The sequence below is a fragment of the Uranotaenia lowii genome, chromosome 1 (genome assembly GCF_029784155.1).
Source record: "Uranotaenia lowii strain MFRU-FL chromosome 1, ASM2978415v1, whole genome shotgun sequence".
NCBI classification, from domain to species: Eukaryota; Metazoa; Arthropoda; class Insecta; order Diptera; family Culicidae; genus Uranotaenia; species Uranotaenia lowii.
This window is the reverse complement of record NC_073691.1, coordinates 11,161,657-11,175,270: the sequence shown is the minus strand read 5'-3', so window position 1 is coordinate 11,175,270 and position 13,614 is coordinate 11,161,657. Positions and strand designations below refer to the sequence as shown.

The window sequence follows — 13,614 nt, the reverse complement described above, 5'->3', positions numbered from 1 at the left end:
TTTGACAATTTTGACAATTTTGACAATTTTGACAATTTTGACAATTTTGACAATTTTGACAATTTTGACAATTTTGACAATTTTGACAATTTTGACAATTTTGACAATTTTGACAATTTTGACAATTTTGACAATTTTGACAATTTTGACAATTTTGACAATTTTGACAATTTTGACAATTTTGACAATTTTGACAATTTTGACAATTTTGACAATTTTGACAATTTTGACAATTTTGACAATTTTGACAATTTTGACAATTTTGACAATTTTGACAATTTTGACAATTTTGACAATTTTGACAATTTTGACAATTTTGACAATTTTGACAATTTTGACAATTTTGACAATTTTGACAATTTTGACAATTTTGACAATTTTGACAATTTTGACAATTTTGACAATTTTGACAATTTTGACAATTTTGACAATTTTGACAATTTTGACAATTTTGACAATTTTGACAATTTTGACAATTTTGACAATTTTGACCATTTTGACAATTTTGACAATTTTGACAATTTTGACAATTTTGACAATTTTGACAATTCTGACAATTTTGACAATTTTGACAATTTTGACAATTTTGACAATTTTGACCACTTTGACAATTTTGACAATTTTGACAATTTTGACAATTTTGACAATTTTGACAATTTTGACAATTTTGACCATTTTGACAATTTTGACAATTTTGACAATTTTGACAATTTTGACAATTTTGACAATTTTGACAATTTTGACAATTTTGACAATTTTGACAATTTTGACAATTTTGACAATTTTGACAATTTTGACAATTTTGACAACTTTGACAATTTTGACAATTTTGACAATTTTGACAATTTTGACAATTTTGACAATTTTGACAATTTTGACAATTTTGACAATTTTGACAATTTTGACAATTTTGACAATTTTGACAACTTTGGCAATTTTGACAATTTTGACAATTTTGACAATTTTGACAATTTTGACAATTTTGACAGTTTTGACAATTTTGACAATTTTGACAATTTTGACAATTTTGACAATTTTGACAATTTTGACAATTTTGACAATTTTGACAATTTTGACAATTTTGACAATTTTGACAATTTTGACAATTTTGACAATTTTGACAATTTTGACAATTTTGCCAATTTTGACAATTTTGACAATTTTGACAATTTTGACAATTTTGACAATTTTGACAATATTGACAATTTTGACAATTTTGAATTTAAGAAATGTTCAGAAGACAATTGAATACAGAAATTTGATTTGAATCTGCTGGAAAGCTATCATCAGTTTTATGTTGTAACTACTGGTTTTCACTACAAAGAGACAGATGCCACACAGCTTTCCGAACCAGTTCCGTTTTCGATGCTGCTAACCGGTAGGAGGACACATGGTATGTTAACCACATGTAATGTTTACACATTTTGCTCTTCCGAAGACACACGTCAAAAATGCTTGGACCTTCTCCAGCCAGACGAGGATGATGAAGATATATGCCTCATTTCGAAGCAAAGCCTCACCACAGCTTAGGTTGAGGGAAAATTTTCACTTCACCGGCAACATCTGGTTCGAGAAATCCCAACTCAAATCAGCCAACGAGAGCGTTGGATAAAATGTGGCGAGCTTTATCTTACTCTTAATGTTTTGTATTTACTTTGGGTCTTAATGGGCGAGCCCGAAATGGCCAATGTTGCGTGTACGTATGATGCTGTTCGAGAAAAGTCTCCGTCTCTGTACTCTAGCTGTTACGACTAATGGATTGTGATCATCGACAGAAGACGATGTCTATTTGAACTGAAGATGAGTCTGATTTTCTGTTTACATCGGCCTTCGAGATTTGTTTGCTCAATCGATGGCTACAGTTGAGACTAAAAGTTACATAAAATGCAGGAAAGTCACATCTGTCAAACGGTTGATTGTTTGGAATATATTCAGGTATTTATGACTGGGAAAGTTAAATAATATTTTAAACCGAATCATCTTGCGTGGTTACTTCCAAACGTTATAAAAAAAAAACTAAATTTGCTTACTGATTTATCTAGAAATTCTTCTAATGCATCTTTATCAAAACAGCACTTATTAATACCGTTCCATTAAAGAAAGTAGCGTTCAAACACTCATGCAGAGACACATCTCAACCTAGCGTTGTCATATTGAGATTTATGTTGACACAAAGTGTCGCATGCTCTACCACTTCCAGATTATCCAAAAGACGACGCGACGGCAAGGCGATGAGCCATAATTTTCTCCTGAAGGGCATCGCTAGGGTACAATTCAATTGCATCTTGTGCGGTAACTTTTTTTTCTCCAGCCACGATCAGCGAGATTTTTTTTACATTGAGCTGGCTAGCAACAGTCATAAGTGCTGCCAGAAAGAATAATTTCTGTTCCCATTTTCCAATTTCCAAATCCAAATGTCCCATAACCAACTTCCAAATACAAATTTCTAATTTCTAATCTCTAATTTTGAATTTCCAGTTCCCATTTTTACTTTCCTATTTCCCATTTTCTATATCCCAGTTCCCTATTCCCATTTCCCGTTTCCCATTTCCCGTTTCCCATTTCTCACTTCTTTCCATCTCCATCTCCATCTCCATCTCCATCTCCATCTCCATCTCCATCTCCATCTCCATCTCCATCTCCATCTCCATCTCCATCTCCATCTCCATCTCCATCTCCATCTCCATCTCCATCTCCATCTCCATCTCCATCTCCATCTCCATCTCCATCTCCATCTCCATCTCCATCTCCATCTCCATCTCCATCTCCATCTCCATCTCCATCTCCATCTCCATCTCCATCTCCATCTCCATCTCCATCTCCATCTCCATCTCCATCTCCATCTCCATCTCCATCTCCATCTCCATCTCCATCTCCATCTCCATCTCCATCTCCATCTCCATCTCCATCTCCATCTCCATCTCCATCTCCATCTCCATCTCCATCTCCATCTCCATCTCCATCTCCATCTCCATCTCCACCTCCATCTCCATCTCCATCTCCATCTCCATCTCCATCTCCATCTCCATCTCCATCTCCATCTCCATCTCCATCTCCATCTCCATCTCCATCTCCATCTCCATCTCCATCTCCATCTCCATCTCCATCTCCATCTCCATCTCCATTTCCATCTCCATCTCCATCTCCATCTCCATCTCCATCTCCATCTCCATCTCCATCCCCATCTCCATCTCCATCTCCATCTCCATCTCCATCTCCATCTCCATCTCCATCTCCATCTCCATCTCCATCTCCATCTCCATCTCCATCTCCATCTCCATCTCCATCTCCATCTCCATCTCCATCTCCATCTCCATCTCCATCTCCATCTCCATCTCCATCTCCATCTCCATCTCCATCTCCATCTCCATCTCCATCTCCATCTCCATCTCCATCTCCATCTCCATCTCCATCTCCATCTCCATCTCCGACTCCACCTCCATCTCCATCTCCATCTACATTTCCATCTCCACCTCCATCTCCATCTCCATCTACATTTCCATCTCCATCTTCACCTCTATTTTCGTTCCTTGTTTTCAAACCGTGTGTACATTTTCACCTGACTTTAATTTGTATTCCATCAACGGTTTCTTTTTACGTTTAATTTATTCGGAAAAAAATTTATAAACCTGGCAACCCTTCTAGCGAGCATGTTCAGTTGTAATTTGCCGAAACACGTTCATCTTCCTTTTCCATCGCGGACACGGAGGCCTCAGACCAAGAGCAAAAATCTCCGAACGATGTGGACCAGTTTATCATTGCCGGACTGTTTAGTTGTTGTTAAATTGGCGATCTTGCCAACCAAAACGACGGCGGCAGTGCTGCTGCGGCTGAAGAGTGCAATTTATTATTGGAACATCCGACCGGCAGCCCATTTCTTGCAACCGACCAGCCGACGATGGGCGAAAATTATCATCGTGTCGTGGTCGTGAGGACTCTTTAATTTGCGCAATCGGCTTAAGTCGAAGTGAATGAAATGTTGCAAAGAAAGACCGAAAGAAAGAGTGCAAGGTTTTAGGGAAAATGTGAAGCGGAGCTCTCAGTTTTGGACCGGGACCGCTGTGTGGGGGTTTTGTTGAGCAAAAGATGAGCCCCTCGAGGCGGCTCGTGTTTGATATATGACAATGCAATTAAAATTGCTCGATTTCTTTCAGACATTCGTCTCAGAATACGGCTGAAGGATTGACAAAAGCGTTAAACCTGTTTACATAAAACAAAAAATCACATTCTTGAAAGGAAGCCATTGGCGACTAAATTAGCGACATCACAAACAGTGAAATAGAAAAAAAAAGACAGCACAATGGAGGGACTAATCAAACAATGGCAAAGCTTAGAGAGTGAACACAAAACACTATTAACGACAACGAAAGAAACAAAAAAAAACGCCCGACCATGACAGAGACAAATTGCAACAACTTAATCTACACTTATCGCCTTGCGATTCGCTGAATTTATCGCGGCACCATATGCTCAACATTACTATGTATTTGGAAGCCGTCCATAGATTACGTAGCTTGGAATTGGGTGCATGGGGACATTCAAGTAAATTTCGGCCTACTTGGACGGTGTCTTGATGCGAAATAGTGGTTTAATGCTGACAATTTGGGGAAGTGTTACTACAGTTTTTTCTTTCTTTCCTGCCTTCGTTCATGATAATCAATCGATTATGGTTTGAAGGAGAGAGCTAAATTAAAATTCGCTATCTGGTTCGGAAATGGATTGAGTGTTGCACGAAAACTAAAGCAAAATTAAAGTTTTCCTTGGACATATGTCGTTTAGTTTCAGTGTAATTGTGTGTGAAATAAAAAATCATAACTCGAAAATTAGTATGCTGAGTTTCTAATTTCAATGCAAAATTTAAAGACAACATTTTTGACATTTGAAAAAAGTTATAGAATACTTTCATGTGAAGTTTCTAATTTTTTTATATTCATTGATTGGAGGGAAAAATCACATTCAGATTTTTTTTTTAATTTACTCCTTTTTTTAAATAATTAACACTTATTTGCATTGAAAACAAAAAAAAACTTTTTGTAATAATTTACACTCATTTGCTTTGAAAAACAAGAATTTCTTCGAAGAAAGGAAAAATAGTCCAACTATTTTTTTTTTCTAATTTAGCAGAGACTTCAAGTCTTGAAATCTTATTCTATGTTTTTTTTTTTGCGATATGGAGTTTTAAATAGAAAGTGATTTAAATTATCAAAAAAAATCAGAAACTAGAAATCATAGACATTGTCAAAAGAATGAACCAATCGAACGAGTAAAGAAATTTGGAGAATACTCTTAAATTCGAGGAAATTTAAAATACCAAATAAATTCCCAAAATTGAATCAATAAAAAAACAGAAAAAAATGTAGAAAAAAGCCTGGATATTTAAAAACATGAAGCCAAAGGCTGAAAGTCTCTTAAAATAAGGAAAAAACTGAAAACATGAAACAGTCTTTCCATGATAAAAATTTAACTAATCTGTAGAGTATAGGATTAAGGAAAGAGACTAAGTTATTGGTATCCGATTTGAAATATATGACATTCAATTGTTCAACAAAATGAGTAAATATTTCCTGTCAATTTTTTTAAAAATTGTCAAAATTGTCAAATTGTCAAAATTGTCAAAATTGTCAAAATTGTCAAAATTGTCTAAATTGTCAAAATTGTCAAAATTGTCAAAATTGTCAAAATTGTCAAAATTGTCAAAATTGTCAAAATTGTCAAAATTGTCAAAATTGCCAAAATTGTCAAAATTGTCAAAATTGTCAAAATTGTCAAAATTGTCAAAATTGTCAAAATTGTCAAAATTGTCAAAATTGTCAAAATTGTCAAAATTGTCAAAATTGTCAAAATTGTCAAAATTGTCAAAATTGTCAAAATTGTCAAAATTGTCAAAATTGTCAAAATTGTCAAAATTGTCAAAATTGTCAAAATTGTCAAAATTGTCAAAATTGTCAAAATTGTCAAAATTGTCAAAATTGTCAAAATTGTAAAAATTGTCAAAATTGTCAAAATTGTCAAAATTGTAAAAATTGTCAAAATTGTCAAAATTGTCAAAATTGTCAAAATTGTCAAAATTGTCAAAATTGTCAAAATTGTCAAAATTGTCAAAATTGTCAAAATTGTCAAAATTGTCAAAATTGTCAAAATTGTCAAAATTGTCAAAATTGTCAAAATTGTCAAAATTGTCAAAATTGTCAAAATTGTCAAAATTGTCAAAATTGTCAAAATTGTCAAAATTGTCAAAATTGTCAAAATTGTCAAAATTGTCAAAATTGTCAAAATTGTCAAAATTGTCAAAATTGTCAAAATTGTCAAAATTGTCAAAATTGTCAAAATTGTCAAAATTGTCAAAATTTTCAAAATTGTCAAAATTGTCAAAATTGTCAAAATTGTCAAAATTGTCAAAATTGTCAAAATTGTCAAAATTGTCAAAATTGTCAAAATTGTCAAAATTGTCAAAACAATAGAAATTCTTTTCTTATTAAGCGCTTAAAATGCGATTTTTTTTCTAAACTTCCAGTCAAATTAATCGGAAAGACTTCAATAAGTCTGAAACGATAAACCCCAAAAACCATAGCTAATCTTGTTTTCATTAGACTTTATTTGATTTAGTATGATAAACTCACGAAATGATAGTTTTTTTTGTTTCGTAAATCAGCTCAAGAACAAATTCCAAACTCAACTTTTCGGTTTTCAAGTTTCCCATCGTATGAATTCCAAAGAAGCTTACTTGAGTCTAGAGTATGTACACAATCATCACGTGTCAAATGAAATCGTTGAACTAGATTTGTTTCATCCTCAAGGCGATAGACAATGGAATGCTGTTCACAATTCGGAAACACATTGCCGGAAATTAGCATTAGCAAACACGGAAATTGAGAGTGTTCAGAATGAAACCATTTCGTGATCAAGACTTTCATAAAGGCTTTGGCAGTTGTTTTGTTTTTGATCATTTAACAAAATATGCAAAAAAGGAACGTTTTTGTACTCAAAATAAAAAGGTTCGTTTCTGAACCCATGTTGAAGTCTCTTTTGGAAATTATACTTTATTCAAGCAAGAGTATTCATGCACACAAAAATCGGAAGTACTATTTTGTATTTTAGAAATCAAGAAGAGAGATTTTACTTTGAATTTAAGTAAATTAAAAAGTTATGGAATACAATTCTTATCTAAGGTTGGGAAACTAAATAAGAAGGTTTTAAAGATGAAGATGCATTTCTGGAACTGTTTCTTCTTTCAATATTAAGCGATCTTAACAGGAAAGCTTTTTAGCTCTCTGGTAACTTCGTTCATAGTTGAGCTGAAAAGCTCAACTCCATTTTCCTGCAAATTTCTACTTACCTTCGTTTTTGCAGCATACAAACGCACCCACTGCCAACAGCAACTACCGATGGTGCTCCAGCCCCGAAACTGCCCACTGAAAGCTTATCCATCGCAGTTGGATCGTCTAAAGCTTCACTCTCCATGAGCAAATCGTCGATCGCTCGTTCTCCTTCTTCGGCTGCCACTGCCTCCGCTTCGCCTTCATCAACGATCGTACTCGTACAGCTGCCAGCATCGTCGTCGTCGTGTTCGCAACCACTGGCTTCTTCCTCTAGACCACTTCCTCCCCCTGCAGCGCTACCACTGCACTTGGACCCACAGCCCGATTGCTGGCAGTTGTTGCAGTTACTGAAACTGAACGATGAAGTGCACAGAGTACAAAACGAATCCAGCTGAGACACCAACCCGCCGGCAAAGCACTGCTCCAAACTGTAGTGATTCATGATGATACCGTCATCGTCGTCTTCATCGTCATCGTCATCGTGACCGGTGCTTACTTCGCATCCTCCTCCTTCTTCGCCCCCTCGTTCGCTTCCGGATGTTGTTGTTGTGTGGCGTGAGAGTGACCCCAGAAGGTGGTACTTTTCCTCGGCCGAGCAGCAACTGCCACTCAGGCTAGCGGAGCCGCCTGAAATTTAAACAAAATTATTCTATCTTAAAAATAAATTGTAAAGGAAAAGGTGAAATACAGGACGATACACCTATTAGGGAAAAGAATGTTTGCGCATATAAAAAACGAATTGAATACAATACAATACAATCGAATATAAAGTTTTGAAAGTAACCAAACCAGGGGAACCAAAGGAAATTGAAATTTTAATTTTGATGCCAAATGACTTAGATGCACGAAACGTCGGGATCTGGTGTTATCACAAAAAAAAATTTATGGTCTAAAATCAACTTAATGGAACTGGGAGAAAAACGGCCGTTTTTCGGAAAACCGACTAGGTTCCATCTAGTCGATTTTTGGCCAAAACTTTTTTCAAGATAACACCAGATATCAACGTATCATGTATTTTAAATCAATTTGGCAGCAATCAACATTAAAATGTCGATTTTCCGGATTATCTTTGTTATCCCCTTTGATGATTTTTTTTAAATTTTTAAGTCGAATTGTGAAATAAATCGAGATTACATAAGATTTCGCTGTTCTATGCGTTTTTAAGGCATTTGATTTATGAAAATCAGTTATTTAGTAATCAAAAAAATTTCACTTAGTGCCTGAGAAAGCTGAAGTTAGAAGCTATATGTTGCATATATGGATTTTTTTTTAATTTTTTTTTAAGATCATGGCCACAAAAAATGTAAAAAAGTTGTGTAAAACCCGTACTTTTCAATCAATCAACCGCCAAAGCTGTTCCTGTTACAGTAGAAAAAATTTAAAAAGTGAATTGGAATCTCTAGACTTTGTAAATACGAGAAACATAATTTATGACCGCTTCCCAAAGGGAGCTGTTTTTCGAACTTTTTTGAATCTGGATTTTCTGAGATAATCCCTACACCTACATTTAGCTTTGCACTGGATTTTGCGTACGTTAACGCAAGGTTTAGGCAATGTAACAAGTCTAGGTTTTCTGACATAGAAATGTCATTTTCAGTACTCAGTTTCGATTATAAACAGCAACGACAAAAAATCTACGAAAAATTCAGAAAAAGAAGACAATTTTCAAATGTGATGGAAAATATTACAAAAATATTTTTGTCATTTTTGTCATTTTTGTCATTTTTGTCATTTTTGTCATTTTTGTCATTTTTGTCATTTTTGTCATTTTTGTCATTTTTGTCATTTGTGTCATTTTTGTCATTTTTGTCATTTTTGTCATTTTTGTTATTTTTGTCATTTTTGTCATTTTTGTCATTTTTGTCATTTTTGTCATTTTTGTCATTTTTGTCATTTTTGTCATTTTTGTCATTTTTGTCATTTTTGTCATTTTTGTCATTTTTGTCATTTTTGTCATTTTTGTCATTTTTGTCATTTTTGTCATTTTTGTCATTTTTGTAATTTTTGTAATTTTTGTAATTTTTGTAATTTTTGTAATTTTTGTAATTTTTGTAATTTTTGTCATTTTTGTCATTTTTGTCATTTTTGTCATTTTTGTCATTTTTGTCATTTTTGTCATTTTTGTCATTTTTGTCATTTTTGTCATTTTTGTCATTTTTGTCATTTTTGTCATTTTTGTCATTTTTGTCATTTTTGTCATTTTTGTCATTTTTGTCATTTTTGTCATTTTTGTCATTTTTGGCATTTTTGTCATTTTTGTCATTTTTGTCATTTTTGTCATTTTTGTCATTTTTGTCATTTTTGTCATTTTTGGCATTTTTGGCATTTTTGGCATTTTTGTCATTTTTGTCATTTTTGTCATTTTTGTCATTTTTGTCATTTTTGTCATTTTTGTCATTTTTGTCATTTTTGTCATTTTTGTCATTTTTGTCATTTTTGGCATTTTTGGCATTTTTGTCATTTTTGTCATTTTTGTCATTTTTGTCATTTTTGTCATTTTTGTCATTTTTGTCATTTTTGTCATTTTTGTCATTTTTGTCATTTTTGTCATTTTTGTCATTTTTGTCATTTTTGTCATTTTTGTCATTTTTGTCATTTTTGTCATTTTTGTCATTTTTGTCATTTTTGTCATTTTTGTCATTTTTGTCATTTTTGTCATTTTTGTCATTTTTGTCATTTTTGTCATTTTTGTCATTTTTGTCATTTTTGTCATTTTTGTCATTTTTGTCATTTTTGTCATTTTTGTCATTTTTGTCATTTTTGTCATTTTTGTCATTTTTGTCATTTTTGTCATTTTTGTCATTTTTGTCATTTCTGTCATTTTTGTCATTTTTGTCATTTTAGTCATTTTCATCTTATCTTTCTTATAAATTATTTTAAGAACCTCTTTTGTACAAACTATTTAATTTATATTTAAAAAAAAACAAATGGTGTATATTTTATAAGCATCAAAATTCATGACAAATAGTTTGGAGCAAGTTCTAAAGAATTTTACAAACCAATTCCTAAACATTCCGTCTAATGTCACCTGTTGTAGAAAAAATGCGTAGTCCCAGGAAGGCTATATTTTTTAAGACAACCAGATCACAACGTTTGAAATTTTCTGATGAAGTGATTTTTCAGGATAGAAAATTGACTTATGATAATTCCCAAATGGAGTCCGATTGAGCTCAATGTTTTAACTGAACATTTTTTAAATCAATCAACCAAATCTTTAAGTCCGCTTTTGAAACTCAATAGTGAAATTTTTCATTCTACAAACATCCACTAAAGTTGTAATCCACTCTTGAAATTGTTTCTATATCGCTTATCGAACTTGTATTTTGAATCGAATAAAGCCGGAAAAAAGTTGCAACCCTTTTTTGCCACTTGGAGTTAAAACAATACGAGGGGGGATAGTTAAAAATTATCTTGAATTCCAGTAAAATTAAACAAAATTGCAAAATCGAGTAAAATTAGATCGAAAATTTGAAAAAAAAACCCTAGCATACAAAAGATGGTACAATTCTATTTCCTACAGTTTGATGTTCGCTCTTTCAACTGTTAGAATTTTCGTAAAATACATTTTTTTTCAATAAAACCTCCTGAACTATATTTATTTCCCCTTTCTGGATTTTCGGAAAAATCGAATGAAGGATTGACCAAAAACAATTTGATACCTATTTGTTCCGGATTAAATCGAATTTAAAAATGAAAATCATAAACTATTGAAAAATCAAAATAACACGTTTGATTCCATTAACCTACCTCGATAGCTCCCGTTTCCAGAACGACTCCGATGGGAACAGTGCGAACAGCTGCTTCCCGATTCGGTCCGATCATCCGAGGAAAATTCAAAGCTGGCACTCTCGACGCCCCAATCCCGGAACGATTTCCCCCGGAAGTTCTTCCGATAGGCCTGATGCTGCTGCCGATGACTATGATGATGATGTGGATTACGCGAGATGACATGGCCCACCTGCCTGTGGTGTCTCAGTTGATGCCGCCCCCCATCTTGTTCCATCAATGGGTTGGTTTTGAACAAATTAGCATAATGGGACGGTGAAAATCGTACATTATCCAACTTGTTGACCATTGACATGTTCTCGTTGAAGTGGATGATGTTGATGTCGTTGTATTTTTTCATAAAATCAGCCGAATACCCCGCCGACATGTCTTTCAGAGACTTTTTAGACTTGGGACTGGACTTGATCAGGTCCAACAAGCACATCTTGATGTCGTCGAACATTTTGCCGGTTTGTTTTAAGTTAGTTAACCAGAGAAAAAACGTGCTGATCTTAAAATTTCGCGGGAATTGGTTCTACTCAAGGTTTCCAACCCAACAAAGAACGTGACCAACTAGAGGGTTCACCCCCATTGAGCTGATGATGATGGGACCCCTGGATGGATTTAGCTCCGGCTAGCGGGGGTCTCGATTGGTCACAGTTTTTCATCCAGGGGGAATTTTCCATTCGATCAGCTGGTGCCATTCGTTCGAGACGTGGAGCGCGAGGTGTTGATTTTGTGTTATTATTATAGGTCGTGCTCAGTAATCCATCTGAACTCATTCATTGATGTTGTTGTTGTCAGGTCTGCAATGAGAGAAAAAACAGAAGAAAGTAAACAATTTGGATTAAGTAGCTGTACTGACAAAAAAAGACTGCGAAAAAAACGTGCCCGATGATGACACAACAACTATAGTAAACAGAAGAAAATTTCTCCCCAAAAATGGCGTTGTCGTGATCAACACCATCATCGTAATGAGTTCATGACAATCGGTTACCGAAATTGAGCTTGATTAACATATCTTGATCGAAAGTAGATTGATCGATTGAAAATCAATTAGGAATTCAATGTTCTATGGAATCGAGAAATCGAGACAGTCATATTAACTAAGCTCGCTGATTTCCCAATTTTGTTGAAAAATGCCCGGATTTTTTTCCACTTTATTTGCAAATTCAACAGAAACTCAGATAGACTAATTATGATTTTTGAATTTTTGTTTTGCCAAAATAAACATGAACGATTTTATGGAAGCCTCGATAGCGTTTTGTTTTATGTTTACTGCATTTCCTTTTTTACGTATAATGTACATATAATGTTTCGTTTTCCTTCTTGGTTCACCCTTCTTAGAGGAAGTTCACTGGTGTTGGGAAAAAGTGGTAGAAATTTTGACATTTTGAAAATTGTACCATGCAAAAATGTTTTCAAGATCTTTGGGCGTTGTATTTTTTTACAACACTGTTTCTATATCAGCCGTATGTGATAGAAATATTGCTATTTTTTGCATCGCAGCATGCGAAAATACAACACGTGTTGGTATTTAATATTTGCTGTATTTGCAATATTTGCTAAAAAAAATTATTTTTTTTTTTGTTTCGATTATAGTCGTTTTACCATCTTTATGGCATTCGCGACTTTGCAAAAAAAAAAAAATTAATGATTATTTGTTTTATAAGAGAGCTAGACAAGATGGTCCAAAATTGGTCTTCTGGTCCAAAATAAGTCCGTTACCCTATATATTATTTACAGAAGCTTGATCTCTAAACTTGTTTTACAAGATCTGAAATTTGTACTCTGTTTTTAAAGCTTCATAATGACTCAAATAATGTCAGTATTTATCGATTTTCCACCTTTTTTCCTAAAGTGAGAAATTACGAACTTCCATAAAAACATCTGTCACATCTATTTTTGAGTTATGCCAAATATCCGTACGCAAAAAAAACTTCTTTTAAAATATAGTCTTTTCTATGAAAAGCTCTTTATCTTAAACTTACATGGGAGCTCCCCCATCTTTTCCAATTTTGTCCCCCACTGCTTGAAGAAGGTAGGCTGATTTACCTGACTCAAGTTTACATAAATTTCTAATTGAAAGAAAAAGATTCGCATATTGAAATTTATTGCACATTGTACTTTATGGAAATAGAATTTTGAAAACCAACCGATCAATAGCATGAATCGGAACAGTTTTTTGAGTATATTTCTAAAATTCTGTATTATGAGCACTTCCAGCCCCTGATTAGCTTTAGATGATGTATTTTTGGAGATAAAAAAATAAGCTATCGAAATTTGAAAAAAAACGATGAAAAGGATTTTTAATAAACATTTTCAAACAGCTTTTTTCACCATCCTCGCCCTTCGAAGCAGTTTGAATATCTATCCTTTTGCGCAAAAATTATGATAAAAAAAATGTTTCGCCATATGCCAAACTCGTGGAAATGAGACAATTCAGCTTGAAGTTTTCCTAAACAACACTTATCATGGTATAAATATTATCGATTTATTACAGTGCAAATTTCTTTTTTAAATAAATTTA

General features: G+C 33.6%; 1 protein-coding gene across 2 annotated transcripts in view; it reads right to left on the bottom strand.

Moving 5' to 3' along the window:
- Positions 1–13,614, bottom strand: part of LOC129758259 (probable serine/threonine-protein kinase DDB_G0282963) — a 378,135-nt gene that overhangs the window by 327,482 nt on the left and 37,039 nt on the right. For both annotated transcript variants that reach the window (XM_055756071.1, XM_055756625.1), the window contains exons 2-3: positions 11,067–11,890; positions 7,337–7,946 (exon numbers count right to left, since the gene is read on the bottom strand). In XM_055756071.1, coding sequence (XP_055612046.1) covers positions 7,337–7,946; positions 11,067–11,547 — 1,091 coding nt within the window. In that variant the 5' untranslated portion in view covers positions 11,548–11,890. The remainder of the gene's footprint in view (positions 1–7,336; positions 7,947–11,066; positions 11,891–13,614) is intronic.